This window comes from Lagenorhynchus albirostris, chromosome 2 (assembly GCF_949774975.1).
Source record: "Lagenorhynchus albirostris chromosome 2, mLagAlb1.1, whole genome shotgun sequence".
Lineage (NCBI taxonomy): Eukaryota > Metazoa > Chordata > Mammalia > Artiodactyla > Delphinidae > Lagenorhynchus > Lagenorhynchus albirostris.
In genome coordinates this window covers 132,952,275-132,978,117 of record NC_083096.1, presented here as the reverse complement: position 1 = coordinate 132,978,117, position 25,843 = coordinate 132,952,275, and the positions used below count along the sequence as shown (strand labels likewise).

At 35.6% G+C, this 25,843-nt stretch overlaps 1 protein-coding gene across 7 annotated transcripts in view; it reads right to left on the bottom strand.

Annotated features, from left to right (window-relative positions):
- The window catches only part of DOCK7 (dedicator of cytokinesis 7), a 216,368-nt gene that overhangs the window by 106,958 nt on the left and 83,567 nt on the right, over positions 1–25,843 (bottom strand). For 3 of the 7 annotated variants that reach the window (XM_060139876.1, XM_060139873.1, XM_060139874.1), the window contains exons 15-19: positions 19,292–19,409; positions 15,998–16,068; positions 12,063–12,201; positions 10,946–11,047; positions 2,775–2,861 (exon numbers count right to left, since the gene is read on the bottom strand). In XM_060139876.1, the coding sequence (XP_059995859.1) occupies positions 2,775–2,861; positions 10,946–11,047; positions 12,063–12,201; positions 15,998–16,068; positions 19,292–19,409 (517 nt within the window). Of the gene's footprint in view, positions 1–518; positions 627–2,774; positions 2,862–10,663; positions 10,812–10,943; positions 11,048–12,062; positions 12,202–15,997; positions 16,069–17,361; positions 17,394–19,291; positions 19,410–25,843 lie in introns of those variants that run through there. The other 4 variants (XM_060139875.1, XM_060139877.1, XM_060139878.1 and 1 more) reach the window with 4 other exon arrangements.

Here is a 25,843-nt window from a genome sequence, read left to right as displayed (position 1 = left end):
TAAGACAATACATATATCTACCTGCCTCCATAAAAATAAAGTCAGGAGTAAAACACAAATATATTACCAACACTAGAAAAAGAGAACACTAACTATGATTACAGGATTCAAAAAAACATTGAAAAATAATGTATTTGTATACTTAAGAAGATATCATGTGATATTAAGAATAATTTTATTAAGGGAAGGAATATATTTAAACAGTATACTATAATGTCAACCTTCTCATTATCAGAAGAATAAGGTCTATAGGAAACATAAGCATATCTAACAACAGAAAAGTAAAAACTCCACTGGAGCATTATTTTACTAGGATCTACCTGCATACTGCTAAATAAAATGTATATACTACCTTTTTGCTGTTTGTTTGTTTGTTTTTTTCTTGGCTGCGCTGGATCTCCGTTGCTGCGCGTGGGCTTTCTCTAGTTGCAGTGAGCGGGGGCCACTCTTGGTTGCAGTGCACGGGCTTCTCATTGCGGTGGCTTCTCCTGTCACAGAGCACGGGCTCTAGGCACGCCGGCTTCGGTATTTGCAGCACATGGGCTCAGTAGTTGCGGCACGCAGGCCCTAGAGCATGTGGGCTTCAGTAGTTGCGGCACGTGGGCTCAGTAGCTGTGGCGCACAGGCTGTAGGGCACATGGGCTTCAGCAGTTGCAGCACACGGGCTCAGTAGTTGTGGCTCATGGGCTCTAGAGTGCAGGCTCAGTAGTTGTGGCGCACGGGCTTAGATGCTCCACGGCATGTGGGATCTTCCCGGACCAGGGATCAAACCCATGTTTCCTGCATTGGCAGGAGGATTCTTAACCACTGCACCACCAGGGAAGTCCTTTGCTGTTGTTTTAAAACGTGATATAGAGCACCCTGTCTTTTTACTTTCCCTACCTCACTGTGCAGAAAAGAGTTAACATAGCAAGCTTAAGACATTTCAAAGGCCTGCTTACAAGGTTGGCCCTTGGCTGGCATCTGGGAACTTGGATTTCAGGAGGGTTCCCACTGATAGGCGATTGCTCACTATACCTAAACTGTTTGTGCAAGCAATATGGTTTATGCTTAATACCTGCTTTCCTTTTGCAAATCTAGGATTTTGGTATGTGTTAGGCAGAGGGTGTCTACGAGACAAGCCTATGGTAAAAACTCTGGGAACTGAGCTTCCCTGGTAGACAACATTTCACATGTGCTGTTTCAACTTATCCTCTATGACTTCATAGGAGAAAACTCTTGGAAGCCTGTGTCCTATTTCATCTAGACTTGACCTCTTTCCCCTTACCTTATTTTTCTTTATATCTTTCACTAAAATAAATCACAGCTGTGAATATGACTACATGCTGAGTCCTGTGAGTTCTGCTAGAAAATAACAGAACTTAAAGGTGGCCTTGGAAACCCCTGCATACCACCCCTTGCCTTTTCAAGTTGGAGAACCCACATATTCTATTTTGAACACCCGCCTCTTCTCACTCTACATTTTCTCCCTGGAAAATCACATTCACTAGTACAGTTTCAGCTATCACATTTATTCTGTTACCCCCCCAAACCTAAACTCCTAATTAATTACAACTGCCTATAGGACATCTTCATCTGAAGTGCCCAGGCACTTCAAACTCAAAAATAAACTCATTATAGCCCCATAATTTATCTCCCTTAGTATGCTCCCAAATTTACTTCTCTCACACTTACTATTTACGTTAGAAATCACCACACACCCTAAATTCTGTGGCATTCAAGGTCCTTCATAATCTTTTACCAGCCTGGTCTTCTATGCTCATATACCATGATTTCCCACATACTTTAAACTGCAGTCACACCAGATTAACTACCCTTCCTTTGGCAGATTACTGCCTCTTTGCACTTGCTTTTTACCAATTGCATTGTCTACCTCTCTCTGTATGGTAAATGCCTACTCACCAATGCAACTCAGTTCCCAGCAAAACAAACAACTCTCTCTCTGTACTTGAAAGGATTTAGTTCATATATCTAACATAATACTAGTTTTATTATAATTATTTTTGCACTTCCCCCTATTTCACTGTAAGGTACTTTAAGGGCAGGCTCTTTCCTTCACAGGTAACAACGTCCCTGACCTCACAGAGTTTACAGTCTAATGGGGGAAAGAACCAATAAACAAAGGATATGAATGCCTTTATATGTACTCACACACACACACACACAGTGAAAGAAAGCAAAAGTGCAAGAGCACGCAAGCGAAAATAAGAAGCAGTAAGGAGTGCAGGGTAAGACGATACAGAGTGATGGAGCTGCTATGTTTAAGAGTCACCAGCAAAGGCTTCTCTGAGGTAAGGAGAAGCCTTAATGAAGAGAAGTCAAATGAATGTGAGAAGGAAAAGCATTCCGGCTAAAGAAAGAGTAAATACAAAGGCTTTGAAAAGAGCTTGGCACATTCCAGAAATATAGTGAAAAATATGGTGATCCCTAAGAACCCTTTCCATTTGAAATATCTAAGTCTATGAGAAGTAAAACGAGCTGGATGATGGTTTTTCAACTCTAATTATTCTGCTATATTCTAGAAACTTAGAAAAAAAAATCACTTAATTTTCAAAATGAAGTCAATAACATCTTGAAAAGCAAAATATTTGCTTTTGTTCACATTAAATGATATTTTATTGATTCCTTTAAAAAGTAACTTCCAAACCTATACATTTTTAACTGATATACAGTCTCATAAATCTTACAGCAGACAAAACTGATTTAAGTTCTAGACAAAATGTTCAATTCATTTAAGTGAAATTTGATCACAAAAATTATTAAAACTCACTTACCTGTGTATGGATAGATGAAACAGCAACAACTTCAACATTAAAAACACCTTTGTGATTATCTACCCATTTCATGCCAGGTAGAGGAACCTATAAGATATTGAATACAATGACCACAGATGCTTAACTTAATTATGAATTCTGAAACAAATGTGAATTATGAAAAAAAATTACAATATCTCAATGAGAAAAAATACTGTGGAAATATATTTTATGCACTACAAATAAATGTAGAACTTATATTTTGTTCTTATTAGAAAAATCAATATGTTTCCTACAAGAGAAGTAAAAGGCTCAAGGAGCAAAAGGCAGAAAATATACTCAAAATTCTATCTTCCCAGAAACATATACCTTTATATCATTCCAGATCTTCCCTTATGCACGTGTATTTTTAAATACACCCTTACATAGGTGATGTATCAAACATATTATATTGAAACCTGTTTTTCACCTATTACATTGTGAATCTCTTTTCATGCCAATAAATTCACATCTACAATATCTTAATGGCTTAACAGTATCCTATTTTCTTTATTTTAAACAATTCTATTATGTTTTAATTGGGCTTTAAAATATTCATAAGCAAAGGAAGTCTATTGTTTTAAGGATTAGAAAACATTTTTTTCTGATATAAATTGCTAGCAGTGTTAATTAAAATCATATCACAAAAATTATTTTTAAAAGGGAGTACATCAGTTCTCTCTATTCTTCCTGCTGAGTACAGCTAGAAACCCTGAACATGATACAGAAAATAAACATAAAGACTGAAAGGGGAGAGAAGGATGCAGGCGGGCTAGGGACCTCAGGATACAAGGAACTACAAGGCAGTGTTTCCTGGGTTTTAGTTTTGCCTCATGTTTCCTGGGCTAGTTGCTAGAGAAGCTGGCAACTCAGAATTGCCAAAAGGAACAGACAAAAAAAAAAAAAAAAAAAAACTCCAGGAAAAGCCTGCTCCCTCTAGTCAAATGCAACAATTGCCCTAATCTGGCCAAACACAAGGAAACAAATCACAGCCCCATTCCACCTCCACAGGCTGAGTGAGGGGCCTAGGTGTCCACCCTCAGCTGGCTATAATGAAGTTCCTCAATCCCTAACCCACCCTCACAAATACTGTCTGGTATCAGAGAAGACAGAGATGGGAACTGGTCCCAGTCCAGTGATAAAAAGTACCTCCACTAATTGTGGGGTTAGTGGAGGCCAATCAGGGAAAAGTAACAAGTTTCCCCCTCACCCTCACAGCCAGGGAGGTGTCAACTGAGGCCCGAAATCCTACCTCCACCCAATAATAAGCCACCCCCAACCCAACGCGGAGCGGGGAATGTGAATCTTTACCTCCACCTGGCAACAGGACCTCCCCCTACTGCTAAAACACAAGACTTATGTAAGATCTAGAGTCATAACATAATACCTAAAATGTTCAGGATATAACAAAAAATCACACATCATACCAAGAACCAGAAAAATGTCAACTTAAATGAGAAAAGACAATCAACAGACATCAATATTTAGATACTGGACAGATCTGACAAGGAGTTTAAAACAGCCATCAGGGGAAAAAAAAAGCTCCACAAGCAATTACAAACATCCTTGAAACAAATGACAAAAATAGAAAGTCTCAGCAAAACAAAACAAAACAAACAAACAACAAAATATATATATACATATATAGGAAGATAGGATTTCTTTCCCATGGTTTTATATTGTTATTATATGAAGAAAATAAAACCAAATAAAGGAAGTTTCCTATTACAAAATTCAATACTAAGTAGGTAAGAAATTCAATATCTTTACTGAGGCAAATAATACAGGTATTGAAACTTTAAAAAAGAAACAAACGCTAGTGGAGTAAATTGAAACTACTCAGCACAAGAAAGAGTACTAGCTCTTTCAACCCAAAACACTCATTTTCAGCTTTAAAAAAAGGACATCCAAATAAAATGTGAACACATACTTCTTTAAAAACAGTCTGCAGCATCAATATCTTCTGGGCACTTGAAGAAATGTAAATAATCAAGCCCCAGCCCAGACCTACCTCATCAGTAACTCTGGGAGTAAGGTTAAACAACTGGTGTTACTACAAACACTCCAGGTGATTTTGATGCATGCTAAAGTAAGAACTACTCTCTTAAAATATTCTAACAAATAGTGTGGCAATAGGAATGGCATAATAGTAGCAGACACTTCTTTAGCACTTTTCATGTGCCTGGTACCATTCTAAATGTTCTACGTACGATTAATCATTCAGTCATCAACATAACCCAATTATTGTAGGCATTAATTATTCTCCTCAATTTACAGATAAGAAAATTCAGGCAGAGAGACTATCTTAATCAGCTCGGTTTGCCACAACAAAATGTCATATACTGGGTGGCTTAAATAACAGAAATTTATTTTCTCACGGTCTGAAGACTAGAAAAGTCCAATATCAAGGCGCCACCATGGTCGGTTTCTGGTGAGAACCCCTTCCTAGCTTGCAGATGACCACCTTTCACTATGTCCTCACACAGCCAAGAGAGCAAGCTCTCTGGTGTCTCTTCTTACAGAGCACTAATCCCAGCATGAGGGCCCATCCTCATGACCTCATTTAACCTAATTACCTCCCAAAGGCCCCATCTCCAAATTCTATCACATTGGGGGTTAGAACAATTTAGTCCACAGCAGAATAAGAAACTCACCTGAGGTCAGTGGGAGCTGGGAGTGAAACTTTGGATATTATGTTATACTGCCTTTCAAAGGTATATGGGATTAGAAAAAAAATCAACAATAACAAAACTTTCATAATCCCACACCCCTTTGAGAGCTAAATTTGGTATATATTTTCCAAACTATTTCCACCCAGTTGCTGATATATCTACATATTGAGTTTGGTTGTCACGACATTATTTGTTTGTTTTTATATTTTTATTACAAATGTCCCATTGGGATATTTAAATCTACATCACTCCTCTTAACTACTGTATCATTGTATGGCTGTACAAAAATTTAATTAAACAAACCCTTGGTCGACATCCAGGTAATTTCCATTTTTTACTTTTTGCTAATACCAATAATCCTGTAATTTTCTTCTTTAAATTCATACAACAAATATTTACTGAAGTCTCTACACAGTTTTCTAGGTACTAGGGTTTCATGATAAATATAACATCTGCTCTCAGGGAGCTTACTACCCATTTCTTGTAGAAAAAAAGAAAATAAGAATTTCAGATAGTGATAAGTATTTAGTAAATAAAAATGGATTAAAAATGATAGACTGTATTAGCAGTGTGGAGGAAGGACGGGTTGAAAATTCATGGAGTGAGGGAAAGCCCCTCTGAGGAAGTGCTATTTGAAATATATAATGAAATAAATATAATGAAAAGACTCCAGCCATGAGGAGATCAGGAAGAAGAAAGACAAAATTCAAAGACTGAGAGGCTGGAAAATATTTGGAAGAAGCTGTAAGTACGGAACAAGGGGAGTGGTGGTAGTAGAAGATGACGCTGTAGAAGTGGAAGAGCCCAGGTCTTTCAGAGATTTCCTGTAGGTCGCAGGAAAAAAGATCTACATTATATTCTAAGTACAATGAAATTCCGAAGGAACATTTTATTTTCATAATAAACACAAAATCTTAGTAATATAATGCTGAATGAAAAAAGCAAGTCTCCGAGGATTATTTATAGCATAATAACCTTTTCATTAAATTCATAAAATAAGCAAAGTAAACAATGTATTCTTTAGGCACATATATACCTCAATTAAAAAGTAGTTTTAGAGATTTCCCTGGTGGTGCAGTGGTTAAAAATCCGCCTGCCAATGCAGGGGACACGGGTTCAAGCCCTGGTCTTGGAAGATCCCACATGCCGCGGAGCAACTAAGCCGGTGCGCCACAACTGCTAAGTCTGTGCTCTAGAGCCCGTGAGCCACAACTACTGAGCCCGCGTGCCACAACTACAGAAGCCCACGCGACTAGAGCCCATGCTTCACAACAAGAGAAGCCACCACAATGAGAAGCGCGCGCACCGCAACGAAGGAGCAGCCTCCACTCTCCGCAACTAGAGAAAGCCTGCACACAGCAACGAAGACCCAGCACAGCCAAAAATAAATAAATAAATTTATTTTTGAAAAAAAAAAGTAGTTTTACCGGGGGGGTGGGGGTGGGGGGTGATTGAGATTGGGAGATTGGGATTGACATATATACATTAATATGTATAAAATAGATAACCAATAAGAACCTGCTGTATAAAAAAATAATAAAATTAAATTAAAAAAATAAAAGATTCTATGGGAAAAAAACCTTACAGAAAAATGGTCTGAGGGTATCTCAGTCAACAAAATAAATGGCCTCTCACCCACTTTATTTCTGACTCACATAGGCTGAGATCACCAAGGAATTCTTTTCCTTACCATACAGACCATTTATACTCAGTTTTATTTTACCCCAACTCTGTAGTACTTTTTTTAAATCATTTTTTTCTCTCTAATATTTTACTTCTTTGCTTGTTAACATCTCTCTTTGCAGCTCTACGTTTCTTATTCTCAAAATCTGATTCCTGGCTCACCCCCCTGCCCCCACCTTCCCAGAAATGATTGGAAATACAGGTGTATAACCAACTCAGATTTTTTTTTTTTTAAGTTCAGTACATGAAACCTCCAACCACATCTGGCCATTCACCATTCCAGACATTTTGGTAGGTGTTGATTTGCCCCTAATATTTTGATGTTTGTAATACACTAAATTCTCCATTAATCAGAATGGAATATTCTGGTTAAATTTCTAAAGAAGATACACTTTTTTTTTTTTTTTTTTTTTTTTTGCGGTACGCGAGCCTCTCACTGTTGTGGCCTCTCCCGTTGTGGAGCACAGGCTGTGGACGCGCAGGCTCAGCGGCCATGGCTCACGGGCCCAGCAGCTCTGTGGCATGTGGGATCTTCCCGGACCGGGGCACGAACCCGTGTCCCCTGCATTGGCAGGCGGACTCTCAACCACTGCGCCACCAGGGAAGCCCAAGAAGATAAACTTTTTAATAAACTTTTGCTCTTGCTGGAAATAAAAAAAAGTAGTTTTAAGAGGCTAGTTTTCAAAACAATGTGAATGTACTTAATACCACAGAACTGTACACTTAAAAATAGTTAAAATGGTAAATTTTATGTTATGTATATTTTACCACAATTTTTTTTAAAGCCTAGCTTTTTGTAGTTAGAAGGAAGAAGAATATGGAATAAGGGAGGAGCACATAAGTGATGTAAACTATTGTCAGTGTTCTAGCTCTTGGATTGGGTGGTGGATTCATGAGTGTGTATTATATTATTAAATAAAATAACAAAAAATTGAAAAGTATAACTATCCTCAGGTGTAACCACTGTTAAGTTCAAAAATATCCTATATGCTGATCTTTGCATACCTATGCAAATAGAGATGATAACCTGCCATGCTAGTCTATATGTCAATCTTGTATGAATCTTGTAAGCATGAATCTGCTTCCTGGAGCCCAATACACACTAATCCTGAAAAGCTGATGACACTGAACTGAGATAAATTCACTAGAATCACTCTGTTGAGGCATATTGGGGGGCCAAGGTTTTCCTCTCACCATAAAGTTCCAACAGTATTCAACAAGAATGAGTCCAGTTTGGGACATTTTATGTCTGAGATATCTACAGAACATCCTGGCAAAGACATCACTAGGCTTTTTAATTTACCAGACAAATAACTGGCAAGAAATGAGTGAGCAGAGATGCAGATTTAAGATTCATCAACTAGCAGTAGGAGTCAGGAGCATCTTGGTCCTCTTGTAAGTTACATACTACACCACTCTGAGAGTACTGTTCACAGAACTGCAGTCAGTGATCCTGCCTGGGAAGAGTGTTTACAGGTTCAGAGTGAAAAGAACATGAAAACTTAAGGGGGAAACACGAGAAAACCAAGAAAATGTGGTGAAACAAAGCCAACAAAGGTTCACCTTCCGTTTTACCCAGTTTTAAGAAGAAAATGATCCATTTATCACTGAAAATTACCACTGAGTGAAATATAATAAAGCAATAGTTCACTAGTTACAGAAATTAGTTTCTCAGTACCTAAGTGTGATTATATGGCAAGCTTCATATTCTAAGGTCCAAAGAACTGTTGAAGTTAACACATATCAGAAGTTCTCTGACTTTCTGAATCAAAGAGAGCTCAACCTCAACCAGGAAAGTGAATACAAAATTGCATTAAGCAATGACCTATAAAAGTCAAATATTTAAGTATTTATCTCTCACTTGCTTTAAATTAAGCACTAAAATTAATATATACTATGCTTTAAATATAATAATGGGGCTTCCCTGGTGGTGCAGTGGTTGAGAGTCTGCCTGCCGATGCAGGGGACACGGGTTCGTGCCCCGGTCCGGGAGGATCCCACATGCCGCGGAGCGGCTAAGCCTGCGCATCCGGAGCCTGTGCTCCGCAATGGGGGAGGCCGCAACAGTGGGAGGCCGGCGTACCGCAAAAAAAAAAAAAAAAAAAAAAAAAAAAAAATATATATATATATATATAAAATAATGATGCTCAGAATATATACTGTTCTTTTAATATAGTAATTAAAATATACAAAAGTTTAAGCACTTAATCAGGTAGTTTAATCTTACATATCAATCAGCCATACTATGTATCTATAGTCAAATTCAAATTATCACCATATTCTTTATATATGAACATACACGTTGTAGCTAGAAGAAAACCATCAGCCTCCCCCTTTAGAAAGCTGACCTTGAATCTGCAAATCAATTAAGAACAAATCTATAACTTCCATAAAATTATATTTTCTTTTAAAATATTTCCTTTTGGGGGCTTCCCTGGTGGCGCAGTGATTGAGAGTCTGCCTGCCGATGCAGGGGACACAGGTTCGTGCCCCGGTCCAGGAAGATCCCACATGCCGCGGAGCGGCTGGGCCCGTGAGCCATGGCCGCTGAGCCTGCGCATCCGGAGCCTGTGCTCCGCGACGGGAGAGGCCACAACAGTGAGAGTCCCGCGTACCACAAAAAAAAAAAAAAATATATATATATATATATATATATATATATATATTTCCTTTTGAAATACGATGCTACCCCTGACAGAAGACTAATTTATTTTACTGAAAAGATATGTTCCTGGAAAACTGAATGAAAGATTTGGGGGTTGGGGGGTTTCTGTCCTATTTCTTTCCTACGGTCTTTATTCATTAATTTAATAAATATTCATTAACTGTCTACTATGAGCCAAGCACTATTCTAAGCACTGGTAGATACAGCAATACATAAGAAAGACAAAGTCCTTAACCTCATGGAGCTTATACTCTGTAGACAATAAACAGATAAAGATATATGAACTATAAAGTCAGTGGTAAGTTTTTTTTTTTTTGGCTGCGCCCCACGGCATGTGGGATCTTAGTTCCTGACCAGGGATCAAACCCAAGCCCCTGCAGTGGAAGTGCAGAGTCTGAACCACTGGACTGCCAGGGAAGTCCCAGTGATAAGTATTATGAGGATAAACAAAGGGATAAAAAGCGGTGGAGGCTGCTACTTAAAACAAAGTAATTATAGATGACTTCTCTGAAGAGGGGATATTTGAGTGGATATCTGAATTAAATAAGCAGCAGGTCTTGTGATAGAGCATTGCCAGCAAAGGAAAGTACAAACGGCCTGAGATGGGAATGTGCTCTTCATGTATGAGGAACAACAAAGGCTCTGTGCTATATAGTCAGGGCAGAGTGACAGAGAATGGTGAGAAAGGAGGTCAGAGCAGTAGCCTTACATTGCCTTTTTTTTTTAATTAAAAACAATATAAATTTATTTGTGAAAACTTTTAAAGTTCTATAATGAAAAATAAATGCCACCAGGAGAACATTCACAAGACACATTTCAGATTAATGGTTACAAACAATTGTAGACAAAGCATTAAGAGACATTGGTAATCATCATGTAACCGTTCTCTCAAAAGGCACTTTGGTTTTTGAACAGTGGCTACTGATTCTTGATTGAGATTTTCCCAATGTTTTTGTTTCTTTCAAGTCACATATGTCATCATCAAAGCTGCTAATGTCCCTTGGAAAATAATATTATTACTTCACTATATACATACTTAGAGAGAGAAGAAACAGCAAGTTTGAGACAACTATCTTTGTAATGAAAAGCCCATTTCATTCAAACTGGAGAATTTCAATGTGAGAGAAACTGACCTCAGGAGACAGTACAGAATAAGCCTGTGGCGGTTTTTCCAGTGAGACCGGTAGGCAAAACTGCCCAGTCTTTAATCGTCCATTCTGAAGCATCGGTATCCACTTTTAAATAAAAAGGAAACAATATTAATTTAAATATGTTTGTTATAAAAGTAATTACTTGGAAAATCTGTTTTAAGAACTTGGTATGAGCCAAATTCGTTTCACATCACTAAACACCAAGGGGATTTAATTATCAGGTAATAATAATAGGTTTTCATAATTCCTCTAAAGAAGTTTCCCCAACAATATTTAAGGAGGATCCCCAGAACATTACCAGCTAACTATGCAATACTTAAATCTATAACAGGTCCTCATTATCCAAGGGAAAGTTGGTAATAGAAAGTAGAAAAGGCCACAAAGTGAATCAATTTTAAACTGGGGTAATAGTGTCAATGTAAATAGGGAAAGAAAGATTTGATTAGATAAGAATGTTGGAAACAAAACTAAGAAGTATGACATAAACTTATTTTCTTACATTTAGCAAAAATTCATGTCATAAGCTGAAGACAAAAGATATGTATCAAATGTTAGTTTTTCTCTTTTAGGTGAAGGCATGCCTTTCTGACGAAATTGTGGTAGCACACTCTGATGTATTCATCTTAGGTTTACTTTTGTGATTCAATAGTAATGATTTTCAAAAAATACTCAGGCGTTTTAATTGCTTTAATTAAGACAATTAAAAAGGGTTTTAATTGCCAAGGGTCTCTTTTAATCATTTTACGTTCAAACCATTTTCTTCCGAAGAACGCTTAAAACTGTTACATTTACATCTCTTTTAATCATTTTACGTTCAAACCATTTTCTTCCGAAGAATGCTTAAAACTGTTACATTTACACAGTACTGTTGGGTAAATATACAATAATCAGGACCAACACCTAAGTGTTTACACATGTTAGTTAGTTAATTAATGACACTGGTTAACTATATTGAGAATTTTCTTGTTATGATGACCCTTCCTAATGAACATGGGGAATCAGATAAGGAATACTCAAATAATAATGATCACCAATTATCTTAAATATTGTTAATTATATTTAAGATCAAAGGGCTAAATATTTAACAAAATATACTTACCGTGTATCCAACAGGAGTTTCAAGAGGAGTATTTTGTTTTTGTTGACAACTAACATGATAAAAAGTAAAAAGCAAGTGATGATGGTCAGTTAAAGTAGCAGGGAGTTTAACCTTGATTTCTTCATGAAAATCAGGAGACCTTCATACAAAAACAAAACAAAACATCAATAGTCAGTAATGTGTTCAAAATAAACAGTTATTGCATTTGTATGTTTGAGTAATTTTAAAATTAATTTCAGGGTTCATGCTTAATTTTTCTTCTAGTCCAAAATATTTTTATTTCCAAGCTCTTAAGTAACTAACCCCTACTTCCAGATGAGGGAGCTGCCACTGTTTCTGAAATTTCTCATCCCATTTTTATTAATGGGTTGAGTAATCCTACTATTTGAAAATTCATTAATAATCACCACCTTGATGCTGAAATCTTCATTAGATTGGAAACTGTATAAGAGAAGAGACTAGGGCAAGGCTTTCTATATTTATAAACCAATTTGGATACATATTACATAGAAAAAAAATAATGAGCTTTTATAAGGGTGTATCTTATAACCATACCATAGAAAAACATTTTTCTGTTATAGGAGTACAGCTTCATAGTAAGACTAAATTGTAGTATCCTTTTGTTAAAAAAAAATAAGAAAGAAAGAAAGAAAAAAGGAATCTTCAGACAACTTGGTATCAAGATGGGCTCTCTATGCAATGTCTTATATCTATCATTCCATTGCTAAAGAAATAAATGTTACCTAAACATGGACAGTTGTGTATTGACTGACAGCTTTACAAAAAAAAAAAAAAAAAAAGGACAAGGAAAAGAGAAAAAAGAAAAGAAAAAATCAGGGAATCCCCACAAATTGCAATGTGCCCCACCGTTTAGAAGGGCTCCCAGCTACTAAGGAATACAACAAATATCATATTTGATCAAACCAATGGCACTTGCATCTCAATATTCATTGAGAGTGGGCCCTAAGAGCATTTTTATAAGATAGCATGGCTGCTATTTATGATATAGACCTAAAAGGGATAGAACCTTAGCATCCCCATCTTCCATATTCAGTTAGTATCTCTCTGTTGTATTCAATGAAAATACAGCCAAACCATATAGTTCCAACTACCTTTAAAGTGAAGCCCATCCCACCAGTTAGGGATTTTTCTCTGATGCTAAATATGTCAAATATTCTTCCATCTCAAATAAGCCTCAAAAATGCTAACAGGTGTAGATCTGATCACAGAAAAATTAAGTGGCATAAGGCTTTTAATACCCGTAAGAAAGGTAGCTAATGCTAGCCATCTGAGAATTTGATGACTTTGGTGAATAAAAGATGCTATAGATCTTATTACTGATCTCACTAATCACCACTGAATTACGAGAAAGTTGAATTTACTAGTAATGTTAGACTGTATCATTTTAATTCTACTAACGCTAAGAGCAACAAAATAAAGACCTAGCCACAAACTGAGATACTTTTAGAAAATACAACCTTCTTTATAAATATCTTTTCTGGCTTCTAGTGCTTTAGTTCATTTCTTTCCTGAAATCATATTATGTAAAGGCTCTTATGGACAATTAAACATCTACGAGTAATTCATCAACAAGTATTTTTAATTACCCACCATTAGGCTAAGAACTGTGTTACTTTTGTGGTGGTTTTAAAGATGAACATAAGAAAAATAACCCTCAAAAATATATAATTCAGTAAAAATATAAGTAAGACACACATATATCAATAGCTATGCTATAAAGCAGGGGTTGGCAAACTATGGCCACAGGCCAAATCCAGTCCACTACTTCATTTGTAAAGCCTACAAACTAAAAATGATTTTTATATTTTTAAGTGCTTAAAAAAATTCAAAAGAATATTTCACTTGAGATATTAAATGAAATTCAAATTTCAGGGTCCATAAATAAAATTTTATTGGAAGACAGCCATGCCCATTTATTTGCAATTTACTGTACATGGCTACTTTTGCACTACAACAGCAAGGTTGAGTAGTTGCAAGAGACCAGATGGCACACAAGGCCTAAAAGATATACTATTTGGCCCTTTTTAGAAAAGTTTGCCGACCCCTAGTGTACAGCATATAAGGTTAAGTGCTTCAAGAACAGAGCTGAATTGATTACTTCAAGTTTTAGATCAGGGAACTGTCATTTAGGAAGAGATATATGATATGGGCCTTAAAGTATGAGTAGGAGTTCAATTAGAGGGAACCAGTATTACAACAGAAAAAAGATCCAAGAAAGGCCCAGAAACAGGACAGCACAAGATATCCTTGGTAATGAGGCAGAAATACAATCATCAAGATGTAAAAGATGATTGTATATTAGACAAAATAAGAAGGAAGGCAAGAATGTCTTACATTTTGAATCAGAGCAACTGGAAAAATCGTAGTACGATTAATAAAAATAAAGAGTCAGACAGCGATTGGCTTAGGAAGAGAGTCGACGACAAATACATGGAAATTGAGAAGGCAGCAGGCACTCGAATGAATACGCCTAAAAGGCCACTGAAAATACACATTTGTATCTCAGAAAGAAGGTTATGAGAGAAAATAAACAGTGCGAACAATCCACATAAAAAATGTAAAAGTAGTAGTATTTTCATTGAATGTAACTCTGGAAATACATATAAGATTATTTAGGGAGAGAATATTATAGAAAAAGAAGGATACAGGCAAAACTTTCGTATTTTGTGTGGAAGACCTATGTTTTAAAGAAAAAGAAAAATTAGAATAATTACTATTAAAAAAAAGTGTTCAAAGGGATAAAAGGAAACCAAGAGAGGGTCATAAAATAAACATGAGAAAGAAAAGTTTTAAGGAGGGTAAGGAAAAACCATGCTACACAACAGCACTGAAGAAAGACTTTTTTTTAAGTATAGAAAACAAATTTTGTGGCAATAAGAGATGGAGCCAAAGAAACAGAGGACTGATGATGCAAGAAAAGGAATAACTGATGGAGTCACATTCTGAAGAGCCTGGATAAGATCGTTTTGAGAGCAGAGATGAAAAGATCCACACTGAGGAAGGTGTGCACCATTACCACCTTTGAAACAGAGGAAAGGCAGATCTGCATGGAGACAATTTGAGGTGAAGAGCACAGAAGTTGATAGATCTCAAGTTAGATGGTCTCAATCAACTTCATAAAGTAGGAACACTAGAGTTAAAGCAAACAGAAAAGAAGTAGGAGCTAGAGAATGGGGAAGAAAAGCTTACAATAGCTACTGCCAAATGGGAGAGAAGGTAAAAAAGTGACGACAAAAAAATTTACCAAAGAACAGAGGGGCCAAAAGAAGATAAAATGTGATAAAATAAATTACTGTAGCCCCATCATATGATAAAATAACATCAATTTGTGGCAGCCCTCATTGGCACAATTTTGTGTTTTTTCTCCAATAGCATTCGATAATCAAAACAAAAGAAGGGGGAGAGGGAGGTGAAGGAGGGGGATGGGGAGGGAGGGCAGGAGGAAGAGGAGGAGGGGAAAGAAAGCAGAAGTTAAAGCTTATCCAGAGTTAACAATCAATTCCCAAAGAAGTAAAAGGGAAAGTCACTGAGTCGAAGATTTATTGGATGTTGCACCAATTTAACTGACTAATGAGTGCAAGCTTAGTAAAGAGTTAAGTAAAACTACAAAGTGTCAGGTGAAAATAACAGGGAAAGACCAAAGGACCAGAGGCCATAATGATAATCAATAACAATATAATAAAAATGAAAGGATCAGAGAATTTGACAGAAAAGATGTTTTGTGCATAAAGTCTTATATTTGAGATGTCTACGGAGAGAATGTGCATCTACAGGTTGAAAATTATAACTTTGATGTCAGCTGTCTTGAATTTGCACATCCAGTGCAGCAAAGCATTTGGTAAACACACTAACGTGAGTGCTAACAATGCCACTGAGAAGTGAGAAACTTTGAAAGAAATATTTGAATTCAGTACCTGTTATGATATACTACGGCTGTATAGGCTTCCTTTGAAAATTCTGAACAGCTAGATTTACCAAAGATTACCTGTAACAAATAACAGCATGTTGAAACTTTGTTGTAATAAATGCTGGATGTTTCAAATCTATGTAAGAATTTGTCTGATTTAATAACTGAGAACAATGGGCAAAATAAGCCCAATGAAGAACAATGTGCCTATACGTTCAATTGCTTAACTGTAAATTTCTTTTCAACTATAGACCCATCTGACATTCAAACATTCAAAAAGTTTCTATCCATTATATTTATATCTATTGGGCAATAAGGTACATTTCTTTCCTTTTTCTTAAAGGTAAAGAATTCATTTTAAAATCTAGATGTAGCACATCATTTGGAATTTACATAAGAAATATGATCCTAGAATGGTGGCATATATCTACTATATAAATTGGTAGATTCTCCACTAAAACAACAGTCATTCTGAACGTCAAATATAAATTATTTATAAATGATATTAAAGTACCCTAATTTAGGTCAAGCTATGTACCCTTTAACTTCCAGTACTCCCTGCAAGCTACTCTACAATGGAAGAGGAGCTCCATTCTTATATTCTTACTTATGTGTTTGGTTTTTTTTCAAATCCACCACATTAAAAAAAAATACACTGCTACTACAATACTTTGGAGAAGGTTTAGAGGTAAAATAATTCAGTCTTGTATATCTGCCTCTCGAATTCTACCAAGCAATACTATGGTTAATTAGGGCAGCAGATTACATAAACGGCTTAATGGTGTCAAGGTCATAGCTATGATTACTATGTGACAGGCTTACAATGTTATCTAGTCATAGATTAAACTTCTAAGTCTGGCCAGTCATCTCTACACATGCATGAATAGGTATGTGGACAGGTCATCACACTTCTATCACACAACTGGTAAAACAACTCAAAGTTTACTCCTTATACAAAGGGGTTAAGTTGCACCATCCTTAAATAAAAAGAACATAACAGATATCTGTGTTTCTTTTTGCAACATTTCAAGCAGGTCCTTTTATTTTAAGGGTATGCAAAAGTGTAATAATTATGACTCTCCTGTATATGTCTAATTTCATCAATTTCTAAGACTACCTTACTATGTTTTTATAAAAATGCTGTTCCAGTGCCAAAATTATGAAGTTTATGATTTTATCATATCAACATTGTATGATCAAAAAATTATCTTAAGATTCATTTGGACCGTCTTCATTTTTAAAAAAATAAGCAAATATAATGTGTCTGTGTTTATACATTATTTCAAACCAGCCACTCACATAAACATAAAAGCATTATATTTTCATATCACTAATAATACACAAGAGAAAGGAATGCAGTACCTTTTTTTCCCTCTGAGAAGCTATTGTTTTTCAAAAAGTAACTTATTTTGATAACATGCAATGATATAAAGTGAAAAGTGTTCCTTTGACCATTTAACATGTATTTTTAATCATTCATCAACATAGACTGAGCATCAATTATGCCAAGCACTATGATAGGCAAGATACAGATATGAGTAAGACATGGTCCTTGCCCTCAAGGAGCTCACAGTCTAGTGGTTGAGATAAAGAAACAAGCATATAACCATAAAATGAAACAGCCCATAAAAAAAGTGAGAAGACACTAAGGTAGCACCAAATGAAGGAGTGGTATAACTGCCGATATGGCTGGACGCAGCTGGGGCTCTGTAGAGGAGGCTATATGTATGCTAAGACAAGGAAGAGTTTGTTAGGCAAAAAATAAAAACAAATTATTTTACATATACTACATTTGTCATAAGCTCAAATTCACATGGCCATTCACATATAGGATAACAGAGCCATCTATTTTCACAATCCAGCATCTTTTCATTGACTATGATTAGTGCATTCATTCCTTCGGCAAAAATGAAGAGCTAGTAAAAAGCATGAAATGCTCATTCCAAACCTCAAAAATAAATTCTACATTTATTGAACAAATATTTATTCAGCATGTATTACATGCAAGGATCTGGAACAGCTGCCATAGAAGCATACAAAGATGAATAATTTGTGCTTGCTGCTATCAAGATCTATAAATGTTGATGAAACTGAGGCTACAGTGGAAAGGAAAATATATAGTTTTCTTAGTAAGTATTGTAGAAAATCAAAAGAACTTGATTCAAATGACTGCCATAGAAGGCTAAAATAAAACTCTGTAAACAGTGCACCTGTTCTTAGTGCATTTTCATTCCACTAGGGTTCTTTCAGAGGTTGAACATCTACAGTGATAGATGTGCTCCTACTCCGTAAATTGAAAATCTACTTTCATGGAACCTGAATTTACTAGTGTCCCACAAATCCTAAATGACAATGTGGGCAGTCAAGAACCTCCCCAATCTAGCCTCAATCTACTATTCCTGACTTATCTTGCATTGCTCTGGCTCACTGGCAACTCACCACTCTACCTCTGTTGAAGGACATTCTCCAACTTGAATTGCTCTCCTTTCCCCACAGTCTAGACAGATCCACTGCTATGAACATTTTAACCACCTTTGAGGCATTCTCTCCTTCCTCTGAACACCTATACCTTTGAAACCCTATACTACCAATCTTCTAATAATTAGCACATACCTTGGTTATCAATATTGGCTGCAAAATGTAATCCCTTGGGGAGATTTAAAAATACTGATATCTGCCTGGTATCCCACCCCAGAGATTATAATGTAATTGGAATGGGATTGTCTGGGCATTGGTATTTTTAAAAGCTCCCCAAGTGAGTGTAAAATGCAGCCAAAGTTAAGAACTACTGCCAGAGTTTCTCAACAAAGATGGTAAGAACCATGCAAATTAGAATCACCTGGGGGGCATTTTCAAACTATACCACAACCCCATAATACTACCCACCACTTTCCACCTCCCTTACCTGGCCTTTCATTCTAAAGGCCGGGAATCAGGATCACAGATGGAAGCATAGAGAAGAGGTATCTGCTCTGTTAAGAGTACCCTAGGTGATTCCGATCTGGCCCTCTTCTGAAGTTCATTATTTTAAAATTTTATGTATTCTGAATATCCTCTAGATTATGTCTTATTCATCTTTGTATCTCTGGGAGTGCCTAGCATATACCAAGTCCTCAATAAATAAGACTTCAAATAAACTCATTACTACCTGTACAGGAAGTAATGAAGTCTGAAATTTTGTTTGCAAGATCACATTCATTTCCAGTTCAGAGCTGCCAACCAAGTGATTACCTTCCCTGCCCCCAAAAAGGTCTATTTGAACCTTATATGAAGAATAGCAAATGTAAAGAACATTTCTTACCGGCATGGCATTGCTAGGATCCTCCCCATACATAAACTGGACTTTAACTGTTATATTTCTGGCAGAACCTTGACGGTTGGCAAAATTGAGACTCTGAGGGTATATGTAGAGAAGGTTTCTGTGAAGGCAATAGTATACATGATAGTGAATACATATCTAAAAACACTATGTATCACTACTACACACCACAAAAGAAACAGATGAACAAATATTGAATCATTAGCATTTGCTAGACACTATGCTATTTTCACATACAATGTTTGATTTGATCCTTAGAGCAGTCATTCAAACAGACAGCAATCAAATATATCCCCCTTTTGCAGATGAACTGAGGCCCAGAAAAGTTAAGAGATTTTCACATACAATCAATTTTTGCAGATGAACTGAGGCCCAGAAAAGTTAAGAGATTTTCACATACAATCATACAATCATTTCGGCAAAGCCGAAATGAGAATACAGTTCAGTCAGACTTAAAAATGCATGTTCTTTCCTCTAGAAGAGGCTACTGGGAAATAAACAAGTATGAACAGAAACATTATTAAGAAGTTAAAAGACAGTTCTAATATTATCTTAGTTTCTCCAAGCAGATATAAATAGGATGACATTTAGAAATCAGGCTTTTTGTATAAATGTGATCAAGGTTTTAAGAGGTATAATATTCTACATTATTATTCAAAAACACATGTGATAATACGGTACGTATAACAGTATTAGGTAGTTACTATGAGAAAATCACATACTACTCTACAATTATTCGAATTCATGTCCAGTTGCATCTTACACAGCTTTAATAGTCCCTGCTGCCAACACAGAGATGAGAAATAATTCAAGGAAAGGCACCAAAACAGAGGGCTTAAAAAAAAAAAATTGAGAGTTACTTTACCTAAAAACTAGTGTTTGCTCAGAGCTGATGAACAAGACTTCAAGCATAATAAAACCCTCCTCATCAACTGCTAGGACAATGAAAATAGGTCTAAATTTTCTAGAAGGTGGTAGAGCAATATAGGAATTTTAAATGAACATACGCTTTGACCCAACAAACCCACCTCTAGTCTAAGGAGAGAACTGCACATACGTACAAATGGGTGTGTTCAAAGAAATGCATGACATTTTTTATATTAGGAAATAATTATAAAGAAACATGTTCATCAGTACTGGACTAATTAATTAAGATATATTAAAAGAAGAATACATTTCAGAGTCCCAAAAAATGACAATATGCAGCAGTATTTATTAATGCAGAAAGAGATACCCAGCATGTTGGATGAAAAAAAGGTTGCAGGGCAGGATGTATAGTGGCATTAACCTACTTACAGAAAACTGTGAAGAAATAATGGCTGAAAACTTCTCTAATCTAAGGAAGGAAACAGACATCCAGATCCAGGAAATTCAGAGAGTTCCAAATTAGATGAACTCAAAGAGACCCACACCAAGGCACATTATTATTAAAATGTCAAAAGTTAAAAACAAGATAAAAAGAGGTAAAATATATCACACATCTAATGGCACGGAAATACCTATAAACAAGACCATTTCAAAACAATGCTGTGTTGTGAGAGAAGTATGCAGAAGCTATGGGAGGAACAGACAGGTACTTAGTTGATCATGGAGAAGTCTTTTCATCTACTCCCTTTGCAATACATTTGTTGAAGAATTATTGATATTTTTGTGTAGATTTTTCCAGAGGCTGGATTTTACTAACTGCACACTGTAGTGACATTTAACATGTTCCTCTGTGTTTTCTATGAATTGAGAGTTGAATCTAGAACCTTGGTCAAATTTTGGTGGCAAGATCACTTCATAAATGGTACTGTGTCCTTCTATCAGGAGGAAAATGTTTGGTTGTTGTTTCATTTTTTGTGCAATTAGTAGACAATGATGACCAATGCCTAAATCCATTAACTCATTAAGGATTGCCAAAAGGTGATATTCTATCATTGCTTTTTTATTTAACAGCTGGAATATCTCTATGAAGAGCACTTTTCCTTATCTACTATTTGCTTTGCCAGTGAGCCATTATATGAGAGGCAAGAATAAATGCTTGATTCTTTTCCATTAGCTGCCAGTTTTCAAAATAATCAGTTGGTACATTACATTCCTCTAAAAGGGATCAATTGTGTCTTTCTTTTACAGCATCACTTATAAACTCACGGACCAAACATATTAACGGGTTTCAATATTTTGCAGTTATTATCTTTATTGGTGTTCAAACTGTACCATCTTTGACAGGTGAAAAGGTCGATTCAAACTGGCTCATGATTCCTTTTGATTCAGTCAAAATAGTCTTTGACGGCTTCTTACTATCTGTTACGAGAAGACCTTCCAGGCTCTTCTTGTACACTTTCTTCCCAAACCTGGAATCAGCCATTTCTCCAAGAAGTTGGGGTTTTTGAATGGGTAATGTTTTTCCAGGCCACTCATTGTGGGTTATTCATTGTTTCTAGGCCTTTTAAAGTTGAAAGAGTTAGGGGAAAATGCTTTTAACATGAAATATATCCTGAGTTCATAGTGATAATCCAAATTCAAATTCAAGAATACAAGGTTTTTATTCATTCTTTTCTATCTTGCACTTATATATCATTTTTCCTGTGCTGAGAACCATTCTCAAGGACATCAACTATGAGAGAACTAAAATATCACTTAATTACTCTCATTGTGTATTATTCCAACAAAGGAGTCTTAAGGAACTTGAAGATTATGTGGTCATCCAGAAGAGAATGAGCCTACGAAGACTGATAAGGCACCCACAAAGAAACAGAAGGAAAACCATGGAAGTACAGTGGCAAGGAAGCCCAAGGAAGAAATTACAAGCAGAATTATGAGTTAAGTGTCAAATGCTATTCACAGACCAAATAAGGTAAGAAATGAAAAATGTCAACTGAATTTAGCAACTTCAAAGTCACTGGAAATCTCAGGCTGAAAACAGACAAAAGTAGGTTTAAAGAGTAAGTAGGAGGTAAGAAAATGAAATAAGTGAAATTCTGAAGAGTGTAGCTGAGAATGGGAGAAAGATAATGCAATAGTTGGAGACAGAACATAGGGATTTGGGAAGCTTTTTAAGATTGGAAAGGTTTAAGTTCGATTAAATCCTAATGAAAAGAATTTAGTTGAGACAGAGTTTGCATACACTAGAACAAGAATGTAATGATTCCTGAAATGGTGGGAGAGAACAGGATCCAAAGCACATGATAACAGATCGGCCTTTATTATGTTTATAATGCCTCATTGTGACATTTATTGAGTATGCAGTATACTAGATACTGAGAATATAGAGATAAAAGACAAAGTTCTTGACTTCATAGAACTCACAGTCTGGAGGGAGAATAAGACAGGCATACTTGCAGTATGATAAATGCTATGAACATAGAATGTCACTGGGGCCACAAGAGGACTTGAAACTAAAGAATCTGCCCATAAATTTCAGTGAGAAATTTTCAAGTACGATAGACATGCAAAACACACAGAAAAGCAAAACACATCATGCCTTCCCCCACCCCTCAATTTCTGCATTTGGATTACTGCTGTTTTAGCTTTGTGGATATGGACATAACTGGCCCCTTCCCATCTTTCGAGTCTTAGAAAGCCTCACTTTACCTCCCCACATAACATCACTTTGTTATCCCATTCACAACTCTTAAATAATCTGCTTAAGATAATCCTAAATTATCTTGTTTGTACATTATTTCTTGTTTATGTATCTCCTTAAATAAAGCCCAAATTCCATGAGGCCAAGGACCTTACGAATCTAGTTAACTGCTATATTTCCAGTGCCTAGAATAGTTCCTCATATGAATAAATGATTGATTGAATGAATGAATGAATAGTACAGAACTCACATAATATTTTAGTTACTTAACTCTTCTGGAGTTTGAATTTTCATATGAAATGCGAATTAACTGAACATTAAGCTATGCTTGATTTCTAATATAAGCGATACAATTTTAAATTCAACTTGTCTATGAAGGTGAAAGGCATGCATTTAGCCTAGACTCTTTTTCATTTGACTGCTAACTCTACTAATAAATTTCCACATAAACCCAGTAAGTCTTTACCGTGCATTTATAATACTCCTTCAGAGGAATTTTAAATCAGCAGAGAGAAGGTAGATCAATGAAAAGTGTTGAGTTGCTGAGATAGCTGACTAACCTTTTTTAAGGCTGAATTCATATTTCACCACTTCCTCAAAATAAATTCCAGATTAAATCAAAGTTTTAAATAATAAAAATAAAACCATAAAAGTACTAGAAAACCTTTAAAGAGACCATATTTTATAGGTGACAAAGGCATTTCTGAGCATGAGCCACAAAAAATCATAAAAGACAAATTTTAAAGCCTCTACAGAGCAGGGGATACCATAAACACAAGTGGAAGACAAAGGACAAATTGGAAGAACACTGTTTGCTACACACATGACAAAGAGTTAGTATCCATCACATGTGAATGATTCCTAAAATTATTCAGAAAGAGACAAACAAAAAAGGGGTGGGGAGTTTGATGGGGGGAGGGAGACTCATATAATTCTCAGGTAATTCACAAAGAGAGCAAGACAGACAGCAAAATAAACTAGATATATGTGCCTACTAGGTTTATCAATATTTTTTGTCTTTGTCAATTTAAAGCATTGGTAAAAATTCATGGGAAAAGAGGAACTCTCATATACTCTTGGTAGGGATATAAATTGGCACAATTCTTTTAAAGGATAATCTGACAAGAGAAAACTACTTTGAAAGTTAACATCTATGAACTTATCATATGAAAATATTTATACACAAATATAAACACCTTTTCTATGCATATTGTTTGTAATCAGAAAATTGCAAGCAACTGAAATGATCATTGACAGGCAGATGATTAAATTAAGGTACATCCATATAATAAAAGATTGTGCAGCCATTTAAAAGGATATGGTATAGGCACTCATATGAAAATAAATTTTAAAATGTTATGGTCTTGAATCAATTTATATATATAACACAAGCTATATATAACACACTCCCATTTGTGTTAAAAAAAAAAATTACATTTAGGCAGTCATCCAAGGGAACTGGTATGATAGACCCCAAAATGTTAATAGGGAAGAGTCAGGATTTTTATTTTTTATAGGTTTTTCAAATATCTGAGTTTCCACGATAAATACTTTCAACATAACAAATTAACATTTATTAATAGTGAACATGAGAAAAAAGCTAAGATAAACAAAATGATTCCTTCGAAAGTCACTCATCTTCTGGACCTCTGCTGTCCAATAATATGGTCTAGTGAGACCATATGGTCTAGTGAGACCATAAAATACATACTAGATTTGGGTTAAACAAAACATACTATTAAAATTAATTTCACTTGTTTCTTTTCAGTTTTTTACACATATAGTTCACACTATATTTCCATTGGACAGTGCTGTTCTGGACAAAGAGAGGAAAAGGGAGCTAACGTATTGATATTACTCTGGCATTATTCTTTAGTTACTATAAATATTTCTATTTATAAATATGCTTTTCTCAGTTACTTTTAGAATCTTTCTACAGAATATATTAATTCAAAAACAAATGACCACAGTTTAAAAGGAAGAAATTACTAGTGATACTATATTCAACAGACTCCAAATGCCTTGTGTTTTATTTGGAACTCAAATCTCCATAAGATTGCACAACCTGGGGGAGGATAAGGGACTTTGCTTTGCTTGGAATTTAAACAAAGCTCCCAAATGTCCTAAAATTCTATGCAGCTAAGAAATTTTGTATATTAGTTCTTTGAAACTAGGAATTCTTAAATTAGGTTTTAATTTTGCTTAGTTTCTTATTTTCTTTGGCATAAAAATTTTAAGTTTTTATAACATTACTGGTTACATCTTATCAGAGTTCTATTTAAACAGGCACAAGTTCAAGCAAAGATTAGATTCTGCCTTTAACAATGTGTACTCAGACAGGGGGCATTAAAAGGTAGATGTAAAAATCATTTACAAAATTACTACTTTCATTACATTTCCCATGTTGACATTCTTCCACAGCTTATAATTAGGCAAATTATTCATTTTAATTATATTAAATAACATGTCAAACTATGGTAAGAAAACAAATTATCCAGATATTTCTACCCAGAGACAATATATACTATAAACCAAGAATATGCAACCGCTGCCTCTAATCTATCTTTTTGTGTTACATGTGAGGAAATATATAAATTGTGCAAAAAGTGTCAATACTCCAGCAGAGTAACCAAATAGAAGGAAATTCCTTCACACAGCCTTTCTTTGGTATTAGTGTCCAGTTACTTTCATGCACTGGAAGGGCCTACTTTTCAAATTCCTTTCTCTGAAAAGAACCTCCTATATCAAAAAGGTGTATCTATTATATGCAAATTTTGTGTTTGAAAAACTCCCATGTTAAGACTTTATCATTATCTTACTCATTCAATAAAAATGTATGGTTTCTCCAGCATGTTAGGCATTGTACTAAAGTGCTATACAGGATATAAATTTAAAACAGATATAGATCTTACCAATGAACAGCTTATAGTACAATAGAGACAAGAAGCTGGCCCATCTCCATTCCC